General features: G+C 40.8%; 1 protein-coding gene across 1 annotated transcript; it reads left to right on the top strand.

The window, feature by feature from the left end:
• Window positions 1–12: 12 nt before the first annotated feature.
• On the top strand, window positions 13–25,423 carry NDUFA9 (NADH:ubiquinone oxidoreductase subunit A9). Its single transcript, XM_024197412.2, has 11 exons — window positions 13–84; window positions 7,736–7,900; window positions 8,899–8,996; window positions 9,194–9,285; window positions 12,511–12,652; window positions 13,994–14,096; window positions 14,914–14,981; window positions 15,102–15,178; window positions 20,714–20,809; window positions 22,081–22,147; window positions 25,150–25,423. The coding sequence occupies exons 1-11, from the start codon at window positions 27–29 to the stop codon at window positions 25,318–25,320; spliced, it is 1,137 nt and encodes a 378-aa protein (XP_024053180.1). The 5' UTR covers window positions 13–26; the 3' UTR covers window positions 25,321–25,423.
• The last annotated feature ends 1,389 nt before the right edge of the window (window positions 25,424–26,812 follow it).

The raw sequence follows: 26,812 nt of genomic DNA, 5'->3' as shown, positions 1-26,812 counted from the left end.
GCCGCGGGGGATTGTGGGAGAGGAAGATGGCGGCGGCTGGCTGCTTTCGGGCTGCCCGCAGTCTCCTGCTGCTGCCAAGGGCAGGTGAGTGTCACCGCCGCGGCGCCTCCCCCTGAGGCAGCCCGGGCTCGCTCGCCCCCGGCGCGGGCTGCGCGTTGGCTTCGCCCCTGGGAAACGAGCGGGGGGGGACCGAGCTCCTGCTTCCCCGGCTGCCGCTGAGTGACCTCGGGGGCGCGTCCTGCCCCAGGACCGGGGCTGGGGGCAGCTCCCGGGGAGGCTGCTGCTAATCCCTGGCCGCAGAAACCCGCCCGGCTGGAAACCGCGTCTGCACTGCCCGGTGGCGGGGGAGTGACCGCCGGTGCTAGAGCGACACCAGGCGGGCGAGGCAATCGCTTCTGTTAGTGAGAGAGAAGCTTTCGGGCCGCGCAGAGCCCTTCGTCATGTCTGGAAAAGGAACTCCCGGGGTCACAGGAAAGTGCAAGGAGGGGCAGATTGTTTGGCATAAGTAGTTACCGCAGAACCGCTCAAGGTAGAGTGGCCTGCTGACCCCGCTGCAGTCATAGGACAAAAAGGGTTAGTGGGTTGCAGATTGTTGTAATAAGCCATAAATCCAGTGTGTCTGTTCAGTCCATATGGCGTGAAAGCTTCTCACCGGCAGAAGTTGGTCTAATAAAAGCTATTACCTCACCCACCTTGTCTCTCTAATATCCTGAGACTGACAAGCCTATAACTACACTGCATACCTGGTGATACAGACACAGAGGTAGTGCTTGCGCATACTAATACACTTCTTGAAAAGTCCACATTAAATAAGATGAATGATATATTGGAGATAATACTAATGAGTTGCTTGGAGCCCCAAGCAGTTGCATAGCCTGCTTATGTCTAGCACCACCACTGCGCTTTCTCCACTCCACCAAGCTCAGCATCCCTGATATCTCTCTTCTGCATCCCACTTCATAAGAGCATGATCTGTCCATGGGTCTATCTCGCTTCCCGGCATTTGGTCCTCAAAATAATTCTGCGGAGTGCTGGGAAAAGCTCATAGGATTACAGTTTTGAGAACTCTTTAAATTTACAAATCGTTACAGTGATTACCATGATTTCAGTATTTTGCTCCAGCTCCCTAGTTAATAGAGTTCAATGTAAGATCAGTTTTGATATTAAAAGTACTGCATTGGATTGGCCCTAGCTACTTCAGGGTATGTCTAGTGCCATAATTGCTACAGAAGTACAGCTGCTACAGTGTAGATAGACACTTACTACAGTGACAGAAGAGTATTTTTGTTGCTATGTTGAATCTACCTCTCGGAGAGGTGATAGCTATGTTAGTGGAAGAAATCTAGCTGTATCTACAGTGGGGATTAGGTCAACCTAACTACATCAGACAGGGCATGATGTTTTCCAGGGCGATGTAGCTAGGTAGACCTACTTTTTAGGTTTGGAGCAAGAGTGAGACAGTGCTTCTCCTTACCCTAACCTACACAGAAGCTGCGTTGCACTGGACATATGTGCTAGTCTATGGTGCAGTAGCTATATTGGCAAAGCTCCCTAGTAGAGAGAGAACTTATGCTGACAAAAGGAATACTTTTACCAATATAGGCCAGGTCTACACTGCAAACTTACATCCGTATAACTGTCACTCAGGAGTGTGAACCTAACCCCTAGTGTACACAGTGCTATGTCCTGTCGATAGCTACTACCCCTTGTAGAGGTGGATTAACTACACAGATGAGAGAAGCTCTCCCATCGGCGTGGTAGCATCTTCACTAAAGTGCTACAGTGGTGCCACTGCTGTGCTGTGCATGTAGACAAGTCCATAGTTAATGCATCTCCCCGTGGGTGGCCGGTGACCTGGCCTTTGGGGGAGGCTAGCTCCCGGCCCCTCCGCTTGTGCCCAAGGCCCTGCCCCTCCTCTCCCTCTACCCCTTCCCCTGCAGGAGGTCAGAGCACCCCCACTGCGGCCCCCAGCACGAGGCGTCGAGGCTCCAGCCCCAGTGCACCGAATGTTGGCATCCCGAGTCTGGCTGCGCCAGGTGGCACAGCCTCAGCACCAGCTGCCCTGAGTCCCTGCGGGAGGCTGGTCAGCCAGCCTGGGCCAGCCAGGGCAGGGTGCTGGGAACCGCAGGAAGGGGCCTGGCCTGGGGGTAGAGTGTGAATGGGGCCATACTAGGCTGTTTGGAGAGGCACAGCCTATCATACCTGTTGCCCATGCATCTCCCTGAACAATATACTATATACTGGCAAAAGTTGCTGGTATAAACTGTGTCTACATGGGAGATTTTATCATGCTTGTCTCTTTCACCAACAGAAAATGGTCTAATAAAAGATATTATCTTGCCCACCTTTGTTTCTGTAACATATGTCAGTTAAGGATGGATTTTTTTCACATTCCTAAACTGACATAGAGTTTGCAGTGTAGACTTGGCCTATGAAACTGTTAACCATTGGGTAGGAAATGGGGAGAGTAGGGGCATGATTGCAGGACTGAATTTACACAGGCACTGGATTAAACTTGGATTTTTTCCTGTAAAACAGGGGTCGGCAACCTTTCAGAAGTGGTGTGCCGAGTTCATTTATTCACTCTAATTTAAGGTTTTGCGTGCCGGTAGTACATTTTAACGGCTTTTATAAGTCTATATTATATAACTAAACTATTGTTGTATGTAAAGTAAACAAGGTTTTTAAAATGTTTAAGAAGCTTCATTTAAAATTAAATTAAAATGCAGATCTTATCAGTTTAGTGCAGTGGTTCTTAACCTGGGGTGCATGCACCCTCTGGGGGTGCGAGACATGCAAGATTTTTTTAGAAGGTAAATCATCGAAAACACAAATTAAGCACAGGCACATAAGTACAACTACTTTGTTTCATCAAACCTCTGTATTTATTAACATTATACATGTTTTAACGATTACTGTAATATACAAAGTTTTTAAGCTAATTGTAGTGTAATTTTTGGCCAAGAGCAGGCCAGGAGCAGAGTCCTGGGCTGACTGCCGGTACCGCAGGCCAGCAGGAGGGCTGAGCAGGGCCGGAGGCCTGGACCCCAGCTGGCGGGGGGCCGGGCGGCTGGAACCCCGGGCCGGGCGGCTGGAACCCCAGACCAGCCAGCGAGGTGAGCGGGGCTGGCGGCTGGTATCCCAGGCCCCTCTCAGCCTGCTGCCGGCTGGGGGTTCCGTTCACTCAGGCCGGCAGCGGGCTGAGCAGGGCCAGCGGCCGAGACCCCAGCTGGCAAGAGGCCAGCGGCCGGAACTCCAGACCGTCAGCGGGCTGAGCAGGGCTCGGCGGACAGAACCCCAGACCGGCGGCGGGCTGAGCGGCTCAGCCCGCTGCTGGTCTGGGGTTCCGTCCACCGGGTCCTGCCAGCCGGGGTCCTGGCTGCCGGCCCCGCTTAGCCTGCTGCCAGCTGGGGGTTCTGTTCACCCAGGCCGGCAGCAGGCTGAGCGGGGCCGGCGGCTGGGACCCCATCTGGCAGCAGCGTGCCAGTAAAAATCGGCTCACGTGGCGCAGGTTGCCGACCCCTGCTGTAAGAGATTAAAAACAGATTTTACTGAGTTCAGTACTCATCTCTTTGATATAGCTTTCTTTCAATAAGTTCTATGTGCACCAATCAAGTTGGTTATTCCACAGGCTGGGAATAGCTTTTCCCTCTTATTTTTTAAATATTTGCGTGATTGTCATGTGCTAAAGTCACATGGAGCATATAAAATGATAAATGGCATGAAAAATTAATGATTAAAATTTAATTCCATCACCATAAGCATTGTTCTGGAGGTAGTGTGGTATATAGAGAATACAACCATGTAATTTAATTAAAAGTAGCATAAAAGCCATTTTGATGAGCTGCAGCAAGGGTGGTCAGAGCACAGGCCTGGGAATTAAGGTTCTGGTTCTATTCCTGGCTCTGCCACAGATTTTCTGTGTGATCTTGGCCAAGTCCCAAGGAGATAAAGAACTTCAGTTTATTTCAAAGGGATCTGAAAATGCTCAGCACCCCAGATAATCTGGACCTATGTGTCTCAAGGTTTGCAACCGAAACCTCTCCTGGGCAACTCTTTTGAGCATTTTACACTTCACATTTAAAAAAAAATATGCCTTTTCTGGAGACAGATGATAGTTCCTTGCTTCTTCGGGTGTTGTAAAATTTAGTCAAGCAGGGCTTTTAAAATCAAATTAGTGACAAATAGGAAACTCCCCGGTCAGTGAAAAGACCTATGCCATCAAGTTCTACAGTGTGTAAACGTTCTTAAGTCTCAAAAATCCCTAAAGGAACTAATTCTACTAGTGACTTCAATTGGAGCAGCAACACTTTTAGGCCATGTTACTAACTCTTAACGTTGCAAACATAGCTTTCTGAATGTGACCGAATGTAGAGCTACCTTCCTGACTTTGCAGACAGTTACAATAGCTCTGGCAAGCAGCAGAGTGAAATTAACAAACCTGGTTTCACTGTTGTAATTCCTAACACATTGGGCAGCGGTAACATTGTCAAAATCTATGTTGATCTACTGCTGCCTCAGAAAATTACAGGTAGCAGCAAGAACAGGCAATGGAGCTATTTTGAGAGAGAAGGAAGATTTAAAAGGAGGCTGGGGAAGGGCAGAGTAACAGAACTACTCCTCCCAAAAGCATCAGAAGGTTTCTGGAGGTGTAACAGAAGGGAGCAAGAATGGAGAGAGACGTGCTTCTTTCCATCAACCAAAAGAATCAAAGTTTCAAATTGATGAAATATCAGATCTTTACCAGAGAAGATGGAATCGCTGAGCAGAGTCCAGGATCATAGTTCTAGCAACCGAGAGATCGAGACTCTTACCAGAGTATTGCCTCTGGATCTTTTCTCATCATTTATTTGTATTAGCACTTAGGAACCCTTGTCATGGACCAGGATCCCATTGTGCTAGACAGAACAAAAAGATGCCCCCTACTTCATAGATTTCACTATCTGGGAAGAAGACGAGAACAGATGGATACAGACCTAGATGAGGGAGTACAAGAAAACAACGAGACAATATTGGTCAGCATGATAGGCAGTGGTATCAGTGCAACATCAGCCTAACTGTTGTCAGATTTTTTTGTAGGTATCATGGAAAATGAGAGTTTTGTAGAGAGATTTGAAGGAAGATAATGAGGTAGCTTTGCGGATGTTTACTGATATATTGTTGGTGAACCTTTTGCCCCATCTTTCATATTAGCTTCTGGCCACTAGATTTAATCATCTGTCTAGTAATGCACATTTTTCAAATTCTGTTCATACCTGTCTAAGGTAATGTTGCTTTTGGGAGGATGTGTTGTGGCCGAAACTCTCCTGCTGTTAGTAATACAACTAGCAGCACTGATACTGTATGTGTATATTATTATATACTGTTTTCACAAAAAAACTTTAAACATTTGAGGTTGACAGTGTATTTTCAAAGGAGTCCAGCTAACTACTCAAAAAGCAATTGCCTTCTTTACAAAAATTATTTACCTCTTCAAAACACCCCAAATGTTGGAATACTTTAAAATGAAGTTAAACTATCCATCCAGTTCTCTACCACAACATAATTCTGGATCACACACTATTCACCTACTTCACTTATATCACCTAGCCTACTTTAAACATTGCTCCTTGCTTTGTTCTATAAAGGAAAAAGATTGTTGGAAGTATATTGTTGAAGTTATATATTGATAGGAATATAGTCCTAGCCTATATTAATTTATGTGAGTTCTATAAATTCTCATAAAAGAAATGGATTGGTTGAGTAGAATAATATTTTTTATGAATAAATGTTTAGTGTTACGAAGTATATTATTAATAAGGAGTTGAGTGTGTGTAGACTTTGCAAAATTGTCTAGCAACTAATGTTTTCTGTAGTGAGCAATAATGTAGGGTGTAATACACTATATAGAAATGAATCCCTTGAGTAGGAAATGAGATTCTATAATCTCCTAGTAATTTTTTTTTTTACCTTTGTTTATATCTTTGTAGATTTTAGGGGGCAACTTTAAAGTAGACTCAGAGGTGTAAATCAGGTGGGGTGATAGTGAGTGATGAAGGATGGTCATGATGAACTGGCAGATTCCTCAAATGTTGATTTTGAGGGATTCTAATGTTTAGGTTTTTAAAAAGATGTTAAATGTTTGTGTTAACGTATAATTGATGATGGCATTAACTGGACTCTTTGCAACTGAACTCTTTAACAAATTGTTTAGTTTGTGAATTTCCCATTTTTTTTAATAAGCCCTAATAGTTTAACTTGCATTGGCATGTAAGGCCCACAAGAGGGTAGTCTTGCACTGTTAGACCTTAAGGTGCTGCAGTCTTTAGCAAGTCCATAGGAAGTGTGTGGAAGTTATACTTGCATCAGACAAGGGAAACGAGGATGCTTTCCTATCAGGATCTGGCTAGTTAGGTGTACAATCGTTACTTCAGTAAAGTGGAAGGGAAGATGTTTTTATATCTAGAAAATTATAAGCATTTGAAGTTTAATGTTAAAAGTTTCTGCTTTCCCCTGTCCACATCCATGCCTGCCCTTGGTCTACACCACCACCCCTTCAGCCTCCTCTGCCCTGTTAGTCTTCTACTCCTGTCTTACTCACCCGTCTCCCAGATATTCCAGGAGCAGGTAACATAGTTCATTACCACCCAGTCCATTTCCCCTCATGTCCCTTCCTATATGCCTGCGCCATCACATTTACTCCCACTCCTCATTTCCTACCATGTATCTCTGTGCCCAGTGGCAAATCAGTTTATATTTATTAATTTTGCTTCTTATACATGTGAAAACAGATTTGTGCTTTCTCCCATGCTGCCCCTCATGCTTGGATGGAACTTCCCATAAATATCTGCAAAGCAACCTCATCGTTGTCCTCCAAATCCCTTCTTAAAACTCTCCTTTGCCATGAAGCCTGCAAAAAGCTTGACAACTGTTAGGTTGATGGTGTACTGATATCATTGCCTACCATGATGACCAATGTTGGCTCATTGTTTCCTTGCACTTCCTTGTCTGTCTGCCTGTATCCATCTGTTGTCTTATGTCTTATACATAGATTGTAATCTCTTTGAGACGGGGCCATCTTTTTATGTTTGTACGGCACCTAACACAATTGAGTTCTGGACCTCGATTAGGTCTCCTAGGTGCTATGGTAATACAAATAAGAAATAACAGGCTTTAGCTACAGATAAAGAAAAAGAAGAGGGAGGAAAGAAAATACTGCGTCTTGCCATCTTATAGCACATACAGCTGAACAGAGCACTTCTTCATCCTGGTCAATTTTATAGACGGGAGCAAAAAGACCTTAAATTAAGTGTCTTATAAACAGTATAGCAAAGTGATCAGTTTCCCCTTGTTGCCTGGATTGAGGAAGAAGAACATTTCCTTTCCTCAAGGTCCCTACAGGAGCTGCCTTGTGTTTGTATGTATCAGTGCCTTAATGATCTTTTAGTTAACGCCTTTCCCTGTCTGTCTTGCTGTGGTGTTTATATTATGCCTTTGTAATTCCCCCACAACCCTCTCTCACTCTGATCCTGTACCCAAACCCACTCCTTTTTTGACTTTTCCAAACTTATATCCTACCCTAGTATGTAGTATGGGAAATTTCAGGGGGGGACTGGTTTCTTTGGAGGGAAATAAAAGGAAGTGGTTTTAAAATCAGGGTTTTAATGGAAAGCTAACTTCAACTTTATCTGTGGAGTGAAAATAATAACTCTTGCAGTGACTTCACATGCTCTCTCTCTTTGATTGTGTATTTCAGGCTCTGGCATTCCTGCCTCAGTATCTCCTGTGCTGCAGCAGCATCGCCATGTACATTATGCTGTGATCCCCCATGGAAGAAGCGGGCGTTCCTCCGTTAGCGGCATTGTGGCAACTGTCTTTGGGGCCACAGGATTTCTGGGACGATATGTTGTCAACCGTCTGGGTAATGTTTCCTGAGAATAACATTCAGCAGTTCAGATGTTTGTCTAAACTATCCACATCTTTTTAGTCTACAAAGTTGGGAAGGAAATCTCCTGAGTACTGGAGGTTAGAAATTGACCCAGTGTGGAATTGTTCTCTATGGTACATTCCTAATGTTTGTCTAATGTTGTAGTCCCAAGAAATGAAAACGGGCCTGTTTTCACAAGATTTCTGGTTTTGATCCAGGGAGTTCAGAAGAATCGGAACACATTTTAAAGTAATGGGGATAGTGATTGAAGGGGAATTACCTTTTGTTTGAACTCATAAAATCCAGTTCAAGGTTTAGGTGAAGCTTCTGGTCAGTTCTTATGTTTTCAACATTAAGAAAATTTATTCTTAAGAAACATTATTAAGTAAATAGTGATGAGACCTAGTGTTTAGTTGCATAATAAAAACCTTTTTGCAGCAATATTTTTTTATTTAGAATTTTGATCTGACCCTTTAAAGTTGTCCTTTATAATTTGAAATATCAAATAATATTTGCAATTTCCCCCCAACTTTTAAAAAAATTATATTAATCACAATGCAAATCATAAATCTCCTTAGATGTAATCCACTTTTTTGTGCTAGTCAGTCATATCATTGTAATACACACACATGTACGTGGCATATTATTACACGGAATTTTTCTTTTGCAGGCAGTTTACAGAAGTCAACTTATTATAAAGTTACAGGGTTTGATCCATGAGGCATCCATAACTGGTATAAGAATTCTTAAAATAGGTTATTGAGAAATGTAACTTATTTGTACAATACCTCTAGATCCTCAGATGCGTGAAAGTCATTATTAATCTGATCACAAAAGTTATCTCTGGAATCCAGTTATTTGAGCTCATCTATTGAGTTTTTATTTTATGCAGTTAAAAAGAAATTATTGTACTTTAACAGCAGCATTTTCTTTAATATTTATATAATAGTTAGTTTGATTTAAATCAAGAAATACTGTTTTGAACATTTTAGGGCGTATTGGATCCCAGATAATCATACCCCATCGCTGCGATCAGTATGAGCTCATGTATCTTCGACCCATGGGTGACCTGGGGCAAATTCTGTTCTTGGTGAGTCTTTTGGCTTTGACTTTAGCAATAGTATTGCTTTTGATTTATGCTAGGAAGCCAGTGGTTATCATTTGTGAAGTAAGCCACAGAGTTCCATCTGTTTAAATTGTATATGGAAATTATGTGAAAGAACTTCCTTTGATTACACCTGTTTGGACATTATCTCATATCCTTCCTATTTGGTGTTATGGTTACAGGAATGGGACTCTAGAGACAAAGACTCTACCCGAAGAGCCGTGGAACACAGCAATGTGGTCATTAATCTTGTTGGACAAGAATGGGAAACAAAGTAATTTTCTTGTTTGTCTCTCTGTATGGATAGATTCATAACAGGTATTGGGTATTTTAGCAACATAAGTAGCACAGAATGTACGGTACATGATCACTTTGGGATTATCCTCCCTATATATAAAGAGACAAGACTGAAATCTTGTGTGTCACAGTTCTTCTGTGTGACTGAAGGGTTAACTGGGGTCTTGAGTGTGAGCTGGAGCTAAGCTTTATGTTCTTTCCATAGTTACAGAGTTTTGCTCGTTTGCATGAGTTTTGCTCCATTACAAAGAGTTGAATTTACTGCTTTCTCAATCATAATGTATGTTGGTTTGCTGAACTAATATTATGCCATTAATGTGTACAAATTTTTGTGGATTTACATTTGTAGTGTAAAAATGTTCATAGAACTTGTAGCAAATGGAGACCCTAGTATTCTGACAAAACACAGCCACTTTGATGCAGGATTGAATTCTGGCCTAATATAAATGCTGGCCAAGCATTTCCTATTCGTGTATAGACCTTAATAAATGAGAATAGCTAGTGGAGAGTTCCTAAATCTATGAATGAATTCATCAGTTCTATGGGATTTTGTCATGGACACCTTATCAGCTTCAAAAGCAGTATGCTCCTTTTTATACTGCTAATTTATTAACAGACGTGGGATTTAGAATAAATTGTGAAACTCATAAAAAACTAAAGCTTGTTTTAGATTGAAAGAAATACTTGTGATAGTCTCCAATTTTTTTTAATTTTAATCATGACTACTTCAAGTTTGTGTAGGCCCTGTTTACACACACAACCCAAACTAGAGCTCAGTTCTTTACCACGATTAGTTGTGACTTGCATCCATATTTAAAACTTTTTTGTGTGTGTCATCAAGGACAAAAAAAAGAGTAGCATAAGTTTTAATTTAAGTTACGACATGGTTCCCTAATGTGGTATAACATGTTTTCTTTGTGTCCACACTGCAAAGAAGCAAATGTTACAACACGGACATCCCTAATTGTGGCCAAAAAACTTGTTGTGATATGGTTTTCTTTTCTCTCTAAATGGTCAGTTGGTGTCATTAGAAAAAATATTTGTGAATTAGAGACTAAAGCAGTATGCCTTTATAAGCAAGCATATGCGTCAACTTACACCTGACTATTCAAACAGAACACACAACTTTCAGGAGGGAACCTGCTTGACAGACTCATTTGATGATCACAATTAGTTTATAAAGGCCCTGCTTTTTTTCTTTTCTGTCTGGTAGATGCCGTTTTAGTTACTTCTACTCTAGTAGATGCTTTTTTAGCCTTCCATTACATCATTTGAATCTACTGAATGCTCACTTACTTTAAAAAATGACTTGCTCTGTGTATCTAACAAGGTCCATGTTATTTGATATGCATTCCTAAAACCTTGGTTTATATATTACTAGTTATATCTAAAATATCGGATTTGTGTTCACGATCTCTAAAGTCTGAATACAGCAGCTTTGAACTCTTTATTGCTAATTTGGGAGACACAAAATTGATCCTGGAATAAATTTAAATGTGGTGCCTGTCTGTGTGCATGCGTGGCGGGGGGTGGGTTGGGAGAGGGGAGAGGGAAGTGTCTGTAGACTTGCCACTGGGATTACCTTCACATTATATTCTTCATGTGCTTATTTAAAACCTTTGTCTGCCCCATATAGAAACCTTGCTTTATCTAGGGGGAAGATAGTCTGGTTATTGAAGTAACACCTTTCATAGGACTAAACATTAATAAAAATTCAACTACTATGCTGTAGCTCAACCAGAAGATAGGGCTTGATGCAGGAACCCATTTGATGAAATTCTATGGACTGTTTTATGCAAGAGTTCAGACTACATGATCATAATGATCCCTCCTGTCTCTAATACCTGTAAACCACATAAGCAGGAAGAAAAACAGTGAGATTCCTTTTATGGCTAACCTCCGTTACTGAGCCTTTCATTAAATACTTGCCTTTCTGCATAGTATTAGTATCCGATCTCATCTGGTATCCCATGTTGTTTAGTCACTGCATAATTCTAGAAGATGCTGTTCATTCTTGTTGTGTGTTTCTAGTATATGCATTTTTGCAAGCAGAGCAAGAGTAACATTTCCAAGAACTTCCCAGGATCAGAATGACTCTGGAATGCTCAAAAATAAAGACATCAGTGAGATCTGTGGAGTTGGGGTGACAGATTACAATAGCAGCATTGGACTAAAACTTCTACTATCCAAAGACAGATGTAGATGATGGAAGCTGGGGGTTCTTCCAGGGATAGTGTGTAGGCAAGAGAAGTCAACTCCCTCCTTTTTCAGTTTCTGGCCAGTGGTAGTCTGTTGGGATTTCTACAGGTTATTGTATCTCTACCGTGCTGTGGGGACCTGTTTTTTGTATAAGGCTCAATCTAGTAGGTATTTGATAAATTTGAAACTCCTCCCCCAAGCCCTTCTGGATGCTGAATGTGAGAAGGAACATTCTCTGTTCCATCCACTCCTATTCAAGTGCCTCTTCACTTCTGTGAGGTGATCACTGCTGCTCTGCCCCTTTCAGTTTTCTGGCTTCCACAAGAAAAGATCCGTTTCAGAGCCTCAGTTCTTATGTTCTGCTTCCCATTGAATAGCTCCAATTCCTGCTTCTGAAGCTGTTTGGCATTTTCCCAAGCAACAACACTATGAAATTGACTTGATTCTTGTCAGTTTCACACTGCTTGCAATGTTTTGAATAGATGATGTGAAAACTGACAAGACCAGTCAGATTTCACAAGGCTGAAACTTGGAAAAACCGAGCAACAGTTAGAAGCACTGAAACTGATATTTTTCAGGAAGATTACACAACACATTGGTTTACAGTCTTAACCATGTGGCTTAAAGGTAACCTGAAAAAAGGGCTACAAGCATACTTTTTATTTTTGAAAAGTTTAGCCTCTGCTGAAATTGATAGTACTTGCCTGGAAAAATTTCCTGCTTGCCACAGACAAGCAGATGAGTGAATTTTTCAAGCTGTGCTTTAGTCTAACTAGAGACAAGGTAAAACCACAAAGTAGAGTTGCTTTGGTACAGTATTCTGCCATGTTTGAATTGCTGGTGTCTTTAATATGCAAAGAGTCCCTTAATTTAAGGACATTTTTATAACAATGGCATCATAATGCACTTCTGAAATCTGTTCAGGAAACATGTGACAGTGAACTAGATAACAGGATCGGTTGTTCTTAAGATCCTTAAAGTAACGTTTATTTTCTTATTTTAGAAACTTCAGTTTTGAAGATGAATTTGTAACTATTCCTAGAGAGATTGCCCAGGTAACCAGGGAAGCTGGAGTAGAAAAGCTCATTCACATCTCTCACCTGAATGCTGACATGAAAAGTCCTTCCAAATACCTTAGGAATAAAGTGAGTCTGAGTTCAGTCTGTATTTTATTCAGAAGATTGAAAAGTTTTGCCAGATCCATTTCAAGAGATTACTTTAGGAACTGTGTTCACTTAGTTATATTTTCCCTGGTTGGGAGCAATTCCTAAAATGTAGTCTCCTTATACCATTAGACACAGCGCACCTGGGCCCAGTGCAGTGTGCCCTTCAGTGTGTATACAGAGCCCCCTAGCTCTCCATACACATTTCTAGGTGAAAAAAAGTAATCTTGGATCTAATCTGGTTTACTCCTATATCCTCAAGCATCCCCTGCATCTAGTACCACTCATTAAGAGGAGGGAACTGTCTTGGTCAGCAAAAATGAGTTGATATTTGGGAACAGGCCTAACAACCGGTGGTGGTGTGGCATATGAGTGGGGTAAGTGGGTAGTGGGAATGAAGAAATGGGGGACGAGAGTATAGAAAGGCTTCAAAAGTACTATCTTTTGTATTGGGATTACAATGCATAGGCTCTCTTGCACCACAATTATCCATACTAGTGTTTAATCTCTTTTTCTTAATAGGAGGTACCATTTTTTTCTGTTCCCTTGCTTTTTTCAGATGGCTTCTGTCTCATTTTTGGGTATGTAGGCCTCTCAGTGAACTCATGAGACTTTCACAGTATCAAAACAAAATTTAAAAACGGGGGCCAAATCATATTAGGACAGTTTTAAAAAATGTTATAGCCCTGGTTTCTAACTAGGCTAGAAAATAGTTTGGCCTTCTCAACATAGGCCAGCCAAATGTTAGAAAATATTTCAGCTGCAACCAAGTTTAAACTGTAGTCAGTTTTTCAACTCATTTGTTTTGATGGCGAAGTGGGGGCCTGTGACTCACCTGACTTATTCTGAACCCTGCATGTGTCAGAGAAACGTGCTGAGGCCAAGCTATTTCTTAAACTCCTTTGCTTTACATATTTATCTTGTCACTAAGGAGGGAGTTACGTAGGTAACCTACATCTGAGTACCATTAAAGAAATGTTGATGGTGCTTTTGTGGGTTGCCCTGAGAACTGCACATTGCTATAACTGTGTGCGTATCAAAGACCAAATGGCCTGGAAGGAAATAATGTTGAGATGTTATTGCCAGAGTTAGTTCATGGAATATTTTATTCGGGTAATGCTTCAATAGTATGATACAATAATACTCTATATATCAGTGTTTCTCAACAACCGGTCTGTGGACCGGTGCTGGTCCTGGAGAACACAGTTTAGGAAGGCAGCAAGCCAGTCCCTGATATCAAAAAGGTTGAGAAACACCCTGCCTGTTTAGAGTGGATAACATTAATGAGATGTTGTTTGGTTTGTTCATATTGATTTAATGCAGGCTGTTGGAGAGAGGGTAGTGAGGGAGGAATTTCCAGATGCTATCATTATGAAGCCCGCTGAGATATTTGGAAGAGAGGACCGATTTTTCAATTATTATGCAAGTATGTATTACAATAAAACAATATGCAATCTGTATAACTAACCCTAGAGGTTGTAGAAGTAGGGAATAATTAATTTCCCTTCTCAAGGGGACAAGCATACTTGTTTTGACATGCGTCTGACAGAGTGGGTATTCACCCACGAAAGCTTATACTCCAATACATCTGTTAGTCTTAAAGGTGCCACAGGACTCTCCATTGCTTTTTACAGATCCAGACTAACACGGCTACCCCTCTGATACTTGACACTTGTTTTGAAAATCTCCTGTACTTTAAGTCATCATCTATATAATGTAAATAAAACTGAACCTCATGTTTAAGATCATGACCTGTGGGGATTAGGAAAGAATATTCAGTGTCTACTCTGAAAAGTGACTTTATAGCATTGGACTTCATGTTTTTATCTGGAGTATTTGAGACACTGTCTGCTTATTTTATCCAATTGCCAGTGCTGGAGTGCAACAGTTGAGCTGGGTTCTCTTTCTGGCTCATGCATCATCAAGAATAAAGATTCTGGAACTGTAATTTATTTAGCAACTCTGATGCTGATACATGAGCCAGAATAGAATCCAGGTCCCTCTCCCAAGGTTGTATGGGTTCTGCACTGCTAATTGCAATAAAAGCTAATAAACATTTAAATTGTGGTCGAATAAGACTGTTTATGCACTTTTTAAACATAGTCCCTTTCCATAGTAGCTCAACACTGTGTAGTTGCATTTTGGCTCTTCTGCCTTGCTCTGAAACATCATATGTTGGTTATTGCCCAATGCTCTGATTCACTGATTACATTCTTAAGTTACTCATGTGTCTCCTTTACCAGATATGCGTTCCTTTGGTGGTGTGCCACTTATTGCTCTGGGCAAGAAAACAGAGAAGCAACCTGTATATGTAGGTATTAAAAAAGGGCAAAACAAAAACTTGTTTTCAAACCACTTGTAGAAAATGTATAATTGCTTTTCTAAAGTTAGTTTAAAAATATTTTTAAACTAATATAAATATTTCTCTTAGGTTGTTGATGTAGCCAAGGCAATTATTAGTGCAATTAAGGATCCTGACGCTAAAGGAAAAACATATGCCTTGACTGGGTAGGTTACTCATCTGATTCTAATTAACTGTAGTGCTTCTATGTGGTGCCTTTTCCCACATATTATTAAGCCCCTTCGTTTTCAGTTTAAACCGATTTTTAATGAAAAATTTCCAGATTTTACAAAAAGCAATATTCACTTTTTTCTGATTTTTCACCCTACTTTTCTATAATTCAAATATATAAAACATAACTTGTTTTATTAGGAAAATACAATACATTGCATGAGAGAGATGTATTCTGATACTACATTAGTCTGTGCGTATATGCACAGCTACCTGTTGAAGTAAGGCTATGTACTAGTCTAGAAGATACACACAATAAACAAACAGGTCCGCACACTCTGACGTGCGTGCGCATCTGAACATACTGATGAATCTTACGCCCACCATGTACACATTTCATGTATACCCATTAACAGATAATGATTTAAAGATTTGACGCACTAAAATGGGAAGAAAACGAAAATCTGTATCAGAATATGTTTCAGAACACAAGGAAGTATTCGAAATTAAAAAAAAAAAAAAAAACAGGAGAAAGGGATGAAGTTGAGTGTATGCTCTGTAAATGGTGTCGCCCAATTATTAAATGTAAATATTTATAGGCCAATAGTCCTAAGTCTACAACAGTAAACTGTTTATTCAAATGAAAAGTTTTATTGCGGATTAGAGAGATATTTTCTTAATCTCAGAGGTAGCATTGTGTTTTGAGTTCTGTTTTAGTTTTGCAGCAAACCACATTGATGAACGGAATTCAAAGCATTAATCTACTGAATATTTTCCCCCCCATCTTTCCGTCCACCAAAATAAACCCCGATATTTACCCAGAAAAACTATTAATAGTTTTTTGCATTGATTTTCACTTGTTTTTGTTGTGGTAATAAACACTGATAAATTCCCAGGAAAAATTAAATAAAATAAAAACTGAAAACGAAGGGCCCTACATATTATGCAGTAAATTCTGTTTCCCCGTTGTGTTATGCATGCCGTTTTAGCTCGAATAAATTCCATCTCCTTTGTTTGAAAAAATAATAAAAAACCCAACAAAAACACTGACTTGAGCCATGATGGTTAATATTCTGGTAACCCCAATTAGGGCTCCATTGTATTTATTGTTGTGTACATATTCGGAGAAATAGGCAGTCCTGCTTGTAGAGCTCACAATCTAACTAGACAAGATAGATAAAGCGTGTAGGAAAGGGATACAACATACAGGCAGATGGTTAATGTTTAACACATGACATTCTGTTCTGGGTTTTCTTTTTTGTCTAATATTGTAAACATCAACACAGGGAACAGTTCTTATAAACACTGAATTTTATTATATAGGACTGAGTAGCATATGTGCTGTCATGATATTCTATAAAGGAAGTGAGAGAGGAGTAAGCTTAAAGAGAAATTTGTATGCATTATTTCAGTAGCATGGAGAGAACTATCAGCCAGTTCCCTGAAGAACATAATTTAACATCTTACTGTAAATTTAGAAATCTATTTGTCAGTTACACCTCCCTTATTCCACATTAACAAGTGTATCTCTGTTAGTTAAGAGCCCTATTTAGATGTTTTCATGAAGTAGAAACAGCTCACTTATAATCTTTATTTTTGGTAATTCTGATTTATAATACCCGGTATTTAAGATAAAGTAGTAATACAAGGTAGAGGCAAAAACTAAAGGAGAAATCCCACTGACTTTGGTGAAAGCCTCTGATGCAGACCCTTCGATTTGGAGAGAATTCTGGAACAGCTCTGTAGGGGCACTCAGAACCAAACTGGGTAGCAACTCAGTGGTCTAAGCACGAAAACTCCAGGGTAGAATAGGATATCAGAAACTCCCAAGAGCCAAATTTTGCTCTGACTTTCACATTTCAGTGATGTAATGTGGGGTCAAAGCAAAATTAGGTCTAGTTAGTATATGAGGCGAGAGAAGCATTTGACTACATCATGGAGAGGAATGGTAGCTAAGTAGTCAAGTTACAAAGTGCTTCTAAAGAAACCTCCACACAATTATATAAAATATGTTTAGTAGCCTGGGACTTGGGTTGTAAAAACCCTATCTGTGACTTAATAACTTTTCTGTATTCATTAGTTTATGATATTGTCACTATGGTAGCCCTCCAGTTTCATATGCAGTGGACACGGGTGGTCAGTCTTTCCCTCTTGTGATGTCATTGTCCTCAGCACTGTAACTAAGCTCTCGGACACAGGGCTCTTAGAAGGAGCTGTTGTGGCAGGTGTGCTTCATGCTGCCTGTCCAGAACCAGCCATTACTCACTTTTCCTGAAAAGTACACTACAAAATCTCTCTCAATAAATGGCAAAGCAATAGGAAGAAGCAAGTAATTGGCTAAAGGTGCAAATAATGATAATGGGGGTTTTAAGGAACCTGGAAAAGTCTTGTGACTCTCTGGATGATATGAAGTGTCATCTTAAAGGACAAGTAGAGACAAATGTTGCACAGCAGATCAAAGACAGAAATTCTTTGAAAGAATGAGAGAGAAGTATATCACATGGGCAGAACATGCAAGGATCCAGCAAATTTAGAAGAGTCCAGACAACAACATCAGAGTGGAATTAAACCTCTGAATTGTCATACTTTACAGGTGGGGGCAATCGAGAAGATAGGTCTCTATGCATGCAAAGCATTGATAGCAGATGATTCCTACTAGAACAGAAAAATGCATTCGACTGCAGCGCTTTGGCCTTGTTGAAACAAGTGCTCCAACTTCAGAAGGAAGTGAGGATTAAATAGCGCTCTCCAGCCAAATATAAAGATGAATCAGCTAAATTCTGAACATACTCATATTGTTTGAAAGTCTAATTTTTTGAAAGTCCATAGAAGGCCAAGAGTTAAGCACCCATGATTCAGAGGCAGGAATTCAAGCAAGGGATACCATCCTTTCACCCCAAGGAATTTGGAGATTCAAGCCCCTAGCAATGACTAAAAAGACTTTGAATAAGTCACTTTCTAAGCTAAGGTTCAGATCAATTTTGGGAAATCAAGGAAAGGCTACCTAGTAATCTTTGACTAAAGCTGCACACTGCCTCTTTTAAAAGGTGCTAGCAACTCAAGGTATTAAAATGTTGCAAAATAAAATCGCTCATCTTGTAAAACAAAACATTGTTTTCTAATATTCTGTTAAATTTCTTTGAGATGTATGTTAAATTGTGACAGGGTAGGTGCTGTTGCTATTGCTGCTCCTGAATGCCTAAGAATTTTGTACATTTTATTGCGATCCCATTTCCCACTTTTTCCCACCTTGGCTGTTTGTCACTTCCACTTGTTATATCTTGTCTTTTAGATTGTAAGCTCTTCATTTACTATATGATTATACCCTGCCTAGCACAATAAGGCCCCTGTTATCACCACGAAACTGCTAGTGGGAAAGCAGAGAACACTGAAGAAAAAATGAGTGCTGAAGTGTGAATATACTTTAACACCCCCTACTATATACAGTATTATACCGATAGATTTTTAGCCAATATAGAAGTTGACTTATGTTAGTTTTTAACTAATTTGAGACAAGAGGATGTTAAGAGTGCAAGAAACTCAGTACAAACCTTAAGAATGAATTGATTTATTCGTTTTTCTGTTTCAACATTTGGTAATATTCGAATTCAGGAGAATTTGACATTACTTATTTGTTTTCATTTCACGTTTTAGCAAGAGAATAGAATTTAATGTGGCTTTATAAGAATGAGGTACTAAAGGGGCACTGTCAGTTTGAAGCCTGTCACCATTTTCAATTCTGGGTGCCTAAAGTTAGGCTCATAAATCCATATTTAGGCACCTAAATATAGGTGGCTTGATTTTTTCAAAGGCGCTAAGATCCACAAATCCCATTGTAGTCAATAGAAACTGCTGGTTCTCAGCACCATTGAAAATCAGGCCACCTACATTTAGGTGGCTCCTAACTCTGCATTTAGATATCTGACTGTAGGCACACAAATTAGAAAATATTTGACCTAGTCAGTTTAAAAAAAAAAATAGTTAAAGGTGTTGCTGTACTATCCTTGCTCTGGTGCCCCTGAAAACTTTTGTGGTTTTACCATAGTACTTTCCATATTCTTTAAGAAAATAGAATTACACAATTATTAAACGTTGCTCTTCCTTCCCAAGAGCTTGTCAGTTGTGGGCATGAGTTCTGATGCATGGAAACACAAAGTTTTCCCGTGTGAACCTTGGCTTGTCAAACTGAAGTTTGTTCACCTCTCTGAGTCAGTTGTCCCAACCTGCAGTTTCATGGCCATCTGCATAGATGTAATGTGTGTAGTTTAACAAGCTCACCTACTGGTCACCATAATCCTGGCACTGTCTGATCCTCCTGTGTTTACAGCTGGATCTGAAATCCCACTTTCCCCTGGAAACTAAATGTGAAAATGCCACTAAGTATTACTTCTGGAATGCCCCGACTGTATAATAGTTACAACAGTCACATCAGGGCTTGTGGGTCATCAAGGCCACTGGTTGCTAGCTGAGAATTCCCAATAAATCCTTCAGAGACCAAAGCTGTTGGCATGTTCAATGCTCCTTTGATCATGACCTGCATGACAACATTATGAGGATTCAAACAGACTGTGACACATATCACATAGCTCAATAATAAAGGGCTGCCATAAGTAGTTGTGAAGATTTGGCAATAGAGTTCTGACACATCCTTATATGGGCCAAGAGAAATTCTCTATTAGGCTCAGCCTTTCACTTAACAGGAGTACTAAACTGCCAGGACAAACTGGCAAAACCAGATCAAGATCCAGGTAGGGGAGTGGGAACTCCAATAATCTGTTTCTTCTTAAAATGCCACAATTGTATGTGGAACTAATACCCAACCTGATAAGCAGGAAAGTGACACTCCAGTGCTAAAGGTATTAGCCCTGGGTTGGATGCATTTTTTTTTTCTGGGAGGTTTTCTTATTTATTTCTACCACTCTGCCTCCTCACTGATAGGCAGAGTCCTCCAGATAATAGGTAAATTCTTGGTCCAGAGGTGTTCTGGAAGCCCCTGATCTCCCCTGTTAGAGTTGGGTACCACCCCCTTTTCCTTGGCAAAGTCTTCTATTTGGGGTCCTAGTTCAAAACAAGATGTTGGTGAATCTAAACAAGATCCACTACTTCTTGGCCTCCTTCCAGGACAAGATGGATAGAAGTATGAGTGTTAGGACACTGCAAGTCCATTTCAGTCCCAACATTGAAAATGTTGTATCCAGGTTTAATAAGGCCATATTTACCTGTGGTAAGCTTATTGAAGGCAATAGAGTTACATCTTGGGGATGAATCTGGTTGGTAATACTAAGCTCATAAAACCTATTGTGTCCTCACACTCTGTATATGATGCTCGTACGTTTTACTGACCTCATTGCTTACTCTTTCAAACAACAGAGTTTTCTCTTGAACTATTAAATTTCCCTTAATGCTGCCCTCTGGCAACAAGAGTGAAAAATCATTTAGATTGAAGAAAAGTAGACGTTGCTACGTTTACTTGAATATTTGCAAAAGGAGGCATGAAACAGCATCATTTAACTGATACCCTTTTTTTGCAGACCTCATCGATACCTTCTTTATGACTTGGTAGACTATCTGTATGCAACTACCCATAGATACTATCTCCCATACCCACTCCCACGTCCTCTCTACCAGTAAGTAGAATTATTTCTTGGCTTAGAAATTGCCGCCCGTCAAGTGGGTAGAAGCATGAAGAATGTAAAGTAACTGAGTATTTGCATTGGTCTTTAAACTTTACTACAGGATAACTGTAAGAGATGTAATAAGAGGTCGATGTAGACTGAATTTCCCAAAATACTCATCAGTTATTTTGGCTCTCGTGCTCAGCCAAAAATCTACCCATTAGGATGTACTGCAATTAAGTGTGCAGTTGTAGTAGTCTTAAGGTAACTCTTAACTGTGCATACTCACTATGCATTTATTAAATGGTCTCATTTTTGCTAAATCAAAACTAACCAAAGGTGTTCAGTCATTCAGTGGCAAAATGAATCCACTTATATTAGCACTGCAGAGACAGCATAGCTATGAGGGAGTGAACTGGATTCTTTTCTGGCCTTGAGTATCGTCAACAGAACTGTTAAGTAAATCTGCAACACCAAATTTTGCCCTTTTACGTCTGGAGACCATGGGATTGTATAAGGGTAACTGAAGGCAGAAATTGGCTTACAGAATCACGACTATTGGATGATAATGCATGAACCAGAAAAAAAAAACATCTTGGCTCTTAGATTCCAGGCTTCGTTTGCAGGGCTAGCAGTTAAAAAACCCACCTGTTCACTTAAACTGAGCAAATCTGATGTTGAGACATTGAGCAAAAATAAACATTGAGCTTCATCACCCTACTGCCATTTCTATCGTTTTTTAAAGACTAAAACTGCACTTTTTATAATATGGAAATTATATATGCAGATAGCTCCAAACTACATCCCCTAGCTTACACATCCATTACATTTTTGCTGTCCGCAAGCATGCTTTAGCCTTAGAGGCTTTGAATTGTAGCATTTATGAGTGGTGAGATTATTGCCTATGCCTGCCAAGGAGCAGAGCTTGAAAAAGAGGCATACTAGTCCTTCCAGTTTCAAAAGTGGGGGTAGAAGGGAGCATTTATTAGATGTGGATTTTTATCTCCCTCCCCCTATTCCACACACACAATCATTTCTCTGGGGGTGGGAGATGGAAGAAGGTCATAGCGATCATTTATAGTAATCAGAACCATAACTGAGAATTTGCTGAAACCTTAACATTCTTAACTATGCACTAATGGAATTTCCAGCTAGGAAAATGAAATATGGAACAGAAAATGTTAATTTCTTGGGTAGTCTGAATATTCATGCCTGTCTGAATTGCCTTCTGTGTATCTGTATTATGATAATACTCACGTTTGCACCATTTTTCATGGTTACAGTTTACTTGCAAGATTCTTTGAGATTAATCCATTTGAACCAAGGACAACGAGAGACAAAGTGGATCGGGTAGGTCTGGGGCAGCACTAGTTAATCTTTTTTATTGGGGAAGTGTTATGAGTGTTTCTTAGCAATCCAAGGAGTAATGAAACATGATGTCCCTGCAGATTGTATATTGCAGTGTTTCAATCTGTTCCACAAATAGAATTTGGTGTTATAGAGTGTCATTAACAGAATGTGTAAACCCTGCAAACATTCTCAGACTGTTCTTGGAGACAAAAATCTCTTTATGGAGATGTTAAGATTTCAGAGTTCTCCTTTACTGTCTTCAAATATCCTCATGGGATACATAGCATAGTTGCTGCAGCTACTTTACCCCATGAATTCCCACTTACTTTTACCTGTCCAGGCTTGTTGGATGATGTGGGAGTTGACTGCAAAGGAATTCATACCTGAAGCAGCCTGGAGGTTCCCCTGGTTTGGTCTGGCAGCTATTTAACGGAAAATCAGGGCCAGCTGGGTTTGGCACATTTCTCTTAAACATGTAAGGAAGGAGCCAGGCTGACTGACAACAGAATTGTTGACGGTAACCTGGAAAGATAAACCTTTTCTTTGAAGTATCAGAGGAAGGGGTGGCTGGGAAGAGAGAACTATTGTAAGTAGACCTCTGGCATGCAGCTGACTGTTTTCTATTGGAAAGTTTACCTGTTTTTGTGCAGTGAGTGAGGATTTTTTCCCTAGTTTTATGTGCACTTAAATAAATCACAAGCACCTTCCCTTGTAGCACAGTTAAGTGTACGTAGCTATTTTCTGCAGGATTTTTGTTTTACTAGGGTAGGCAGAAGGGACTTTGGTTTAATTATCCAATCCAGATGATGACACCTTTAACAACTCAAGGGGAAATCTCGGCATTGGGTATGACTGAAGTCCTAATTTAACACTGGAATCCGTGATCTTCTGACCAATAAGCAAAAGCGTTGCCTCTTGACATTTATCCATAACTTTTCATAGTTGCTTTTAATGTGGTTTTAGCCATGTGGCTCTTGCCAAACCTTGTTTCAACTGTGAAAATGTGGGTATTAGCCAATATTAACATATCAAAGTCCTGTTATTCCATGGGTAAGGTTAGCAAAAATGCAATCATACCCCCTGATGTCAGTACCTGATGTAATTTTTTCCAAAGGTTGTTGATATTCCACAAATCTTTGCATAAATGGAGTTATTTAGATAATCTTTCACTAAGGTAGGGCAGCAGCAGCAGTCTGTCTGAACATAATGTGTGCATCACTTCTAATTGGACGCAGCATCGTCTGCAGGACATGGCACTGGACTGAGTCAGGAGGCCTAGGTTCTGTTCCCAGATCTGCTCACTGTGTGACCTTGGGCAAGTCACTTACGCTTCAGTTTCCATTTCTGTGAAATAGAAACACCTCACCCCCTTGGTAAAGCACTTTGAGATCCCTTGTGAAAAGTGCTATGTAAGAGCTTATTATTTATTCATGAGCTAGTCCAGGGCATATTGCAAATACTTGACCCTCTTTCCTCGCTCTGCCACCCTAGAGAAAGTTGCCCTCAATTGGTCTGTCGTGATCATAACAGTGCAGCTCATAGGCACACTACCTTCAGTGGGCTCAGCTGGATAAACTGCTTGCAAGCCTTTGTTGTTGGATCACAGTGGGAGACCCACAGCTCTAAGGTTCTCAGGGGTTGCAATGTTCTAAACCCAAACTAGCAAAATCCAGCTGTCTTCCTGCTCTAAGGTGAGCAGCTGCAGCAGTCAAGATTAAACAGAGTTTGATAATGCAGTTGCTGGAGCACACAGCAGAGAAGCAGGGGAAGCTGTGGTGTAGCAGAGATGAGGATAAAATGCTGCCGGTGTGCAGCTAAATAGGGTGAACATAAATAGCATAAACAAAGATACATGTGTTGAGGTTTTGTTGATGCAAGGACATGGTGCAAATGCTGATCTCAGGAATCCAGAATCTATTTTTAATTACCTCATTTTAAAGAGCTTTCATCGCAAAGGTAGCTAATTTTCTTCATTAAAAACTACAATTTTTCTAAACTTATAACAATTCTTTTAAAATGACAATTTTAGCCATCTGTATGTGGCTTTAAAGTTCAAACTCAGTTGTGATGTGTGAAATGGAAGCTGTTATGGAATATGCTCCTAAGGTCCCATCACTTGAGCCATTTTAAAATTGGACTTGAACCAAAACATTGGGGAATATACAGTAAGGAACAATCTTGCACCATCTACCAGAGGCCGGGCTAGATGAGTGAATATATCTTTGTATGACAGAATCTGTACAGCACTGCAAACTGAATAAAGCAGCCCATCACAGTTGTTAATTCAGTGTAAGTTTTCTGACAAAGTGCCAGAGAAGTAATTTCAATCCAGCTAGGTGCTTGTGAATGCAAGGTCAGCATTAATTCTTTGCAGGTGGTGCACAGTAAACGTTCCATTAATATATGAAAGAGAAGGGAGGGAGTAAAGAAATGTAATGCATTTGCTTGTCTCCCCTGTACCTTAATATAAATCTGCAACTCCTGGTGAAGCTAATTCAGGACACAAATGTACATGACTTCTTTGGATCAGGCCTGCCTGCAGGCCCTCCCCCACCAACAAACACACACATCCATGCATGCAAATTGTGATCAGAGATCTGGAGGTGACATGTAGTTACCTGATCCCTAAGCAATAGCTGCACAGTCCCCTGTAATCCATTGTAAGATCCAGCAGTGCCTTGTATTGGAGCATTATTTCTCCTGGGAAAGATCTTTTGCCAGCAGCCTGCACTAATGTAAAGGGAATATTGCAAATAGTTGAAGTAGAATCTCCCAGGATCTGCAGTGATGCTATGGCATTGCATTTAGACTTACTTACATTTGTTTCTAGTCCTAGTATTCTATACCAGTTTTTCTGGAGGATAAAAGGCAAGCTCAGTTATAAGTACATAGTATTTAGTACATTAAGGATTAGATTTACTGTAATAGCTGAGTAATTGTACATGTATAGCTGTTCTCTGCTATGCTCATTCATATTACTTTTTTTTTTTTTTTTTTTAAAGTTTCATACAACAGACATGAAATTTCCTGATCTTCCTGGGTTGGAGGACCTGGGCATTCAACCAACTCCCATAGAACTAAAAGCAATTGAAGTTCTGCGCCGTCACCGCAAATATCGCTGGCTGGATGCTGAGCTAGATGACACAAAACCATCAAAGACTGTTCCCATCTAACAGTGGCAAAGGTGGCTTCCAGTGCTTCTCAGACTGCCTTTGTGCTGACCTACTTTGGAGAATTCTGTACATACTGAGTAAAATCCCTATGTTGATCATGTAAGCGTTATTTCAGCCGCGTCATCATTTCTATTCAAGTTTTTAATCACGGGGGGAGGGAGAGGAGTCTCAGATGTCTTTAATTCTCTTTTTTTAAAGCTCATCTAATCCATACTGCATGATGTTGCTCAGTTTGTGATCATTAAATGTTTTAGTTCATGGGAGCCTAAACAATACAGTCAGTTCCTTCTTCCAATCTCAAAACCACTGTACAGTGGGCTCCTTACCTTAGTGTAACCTAGCTCAAACAAATTCAGAGCCCTTGTCCTCTCCTCTTCAGTGCTCCTCCATCAGACTTTAGAAGCCATCCCTTATTATAGGTGGAGCTGGTAGTGCTGCCTGTTAAGGTTGCCCAATAGTTCTCACTATAAGCCCCTGTTTTATTTGCTTATACGTTGCCAGAGTTTAACAGCTGGGATGAAATTTTCCCTACTGGGTGTCTGCCTCAAGCTGATCCTTTTTTTTTTTTTTTTTAATTTGGGGCGTGGGGGATTTCAGCCCAAAGCAGTTCAGCTGTTTTTGAGAACAAGGCTAGGGGGAAAGGTTGTGTTGATCAAAATAATTCTGGTGACTTTCTTTGAAAAGCTCAAGTGCCACCATGCTTTGGTGCAGGGACTTGAAATTTGGCCGGGGATCAGCTTTTGTGTCAGGGATGTGCCTTTTGCTCTTCCTGTGAAACTCTGCCTGAGTTTGGCTAAGTTATAAGGCTTAGAAAAGTTATAGTTCACATATGCTCAGTAGAGACCTGCTAGAGCTTTGCAGTTTGATTTCCCCAAAGATTCCATCTGCATGCTGCAACCTAGGAGTAAGCTGGACTGTCCCTGCAATCATAGTTCCCAGCTGCTCATGGTTCTCTGGGTTCGAGCACCAGAACTGAGAGTAGGGGGCCTGCCTGTCCTGTGCTCTCAGTGCCCCACCCTGCTGGACCCGGGCAGCATGGAGGAGGAAACTGCCTGAATCAAATGCAGAGGGGACAAGAGGTTGTGGGTGTAGATTGTGACAAAGAACTGGGTAGGAGGTTGATGGGGGTGAGAGGAAACTGGGATTGGGAGTTGGGTGGCAAACTGGGTTGGGCAAGGGGACTGGGAGGCGGGGGGAGGGGAGAGTGAGATCAGACGAGGAAGGAGGGGGTGTGATAGGGACTGGGACACTGGGGACAGGAAACGTGTGTCTGGAGGTGACTGGAAGCTGATATGGGAGAGATCAAATGAGGAACAAGGAAGGGAGGAATTGTGACAGTCTGGGCAAGAAGATCAATACTGGGGTTGGGTGGGAGGAGAGGGGACTGGGACAAGATGTCCAGAGGGGCAGATTAGTACTGGCTGGACAAGGAAACTGGCAGAGGGATGAGAGGTCTGAGGAGTGAAGACGGATTGGCTAGGTGAGGAGAATC

Source organism: Terrapene carolina, unplaced genomic scaffold (genome assembly GCF_002925995.2).
Source record: "Terrapene carolina triunguis isolate 2854851 unplaced genomic scaffold, T_m_triunguis-2.0 Scaffold112, whole genome shotgun sequence".
In the NCBI taxonomy this organism is placed as follows: Eukaryota; Metazoa; Chordata; order Testudines; family Emydidae; genus Terrapene; species Terrapene triunguis.
Note: the sequence above shows the minus strand (reverse complement) of the source record. Positions and strands in the feature narration are given on the sequence as shown.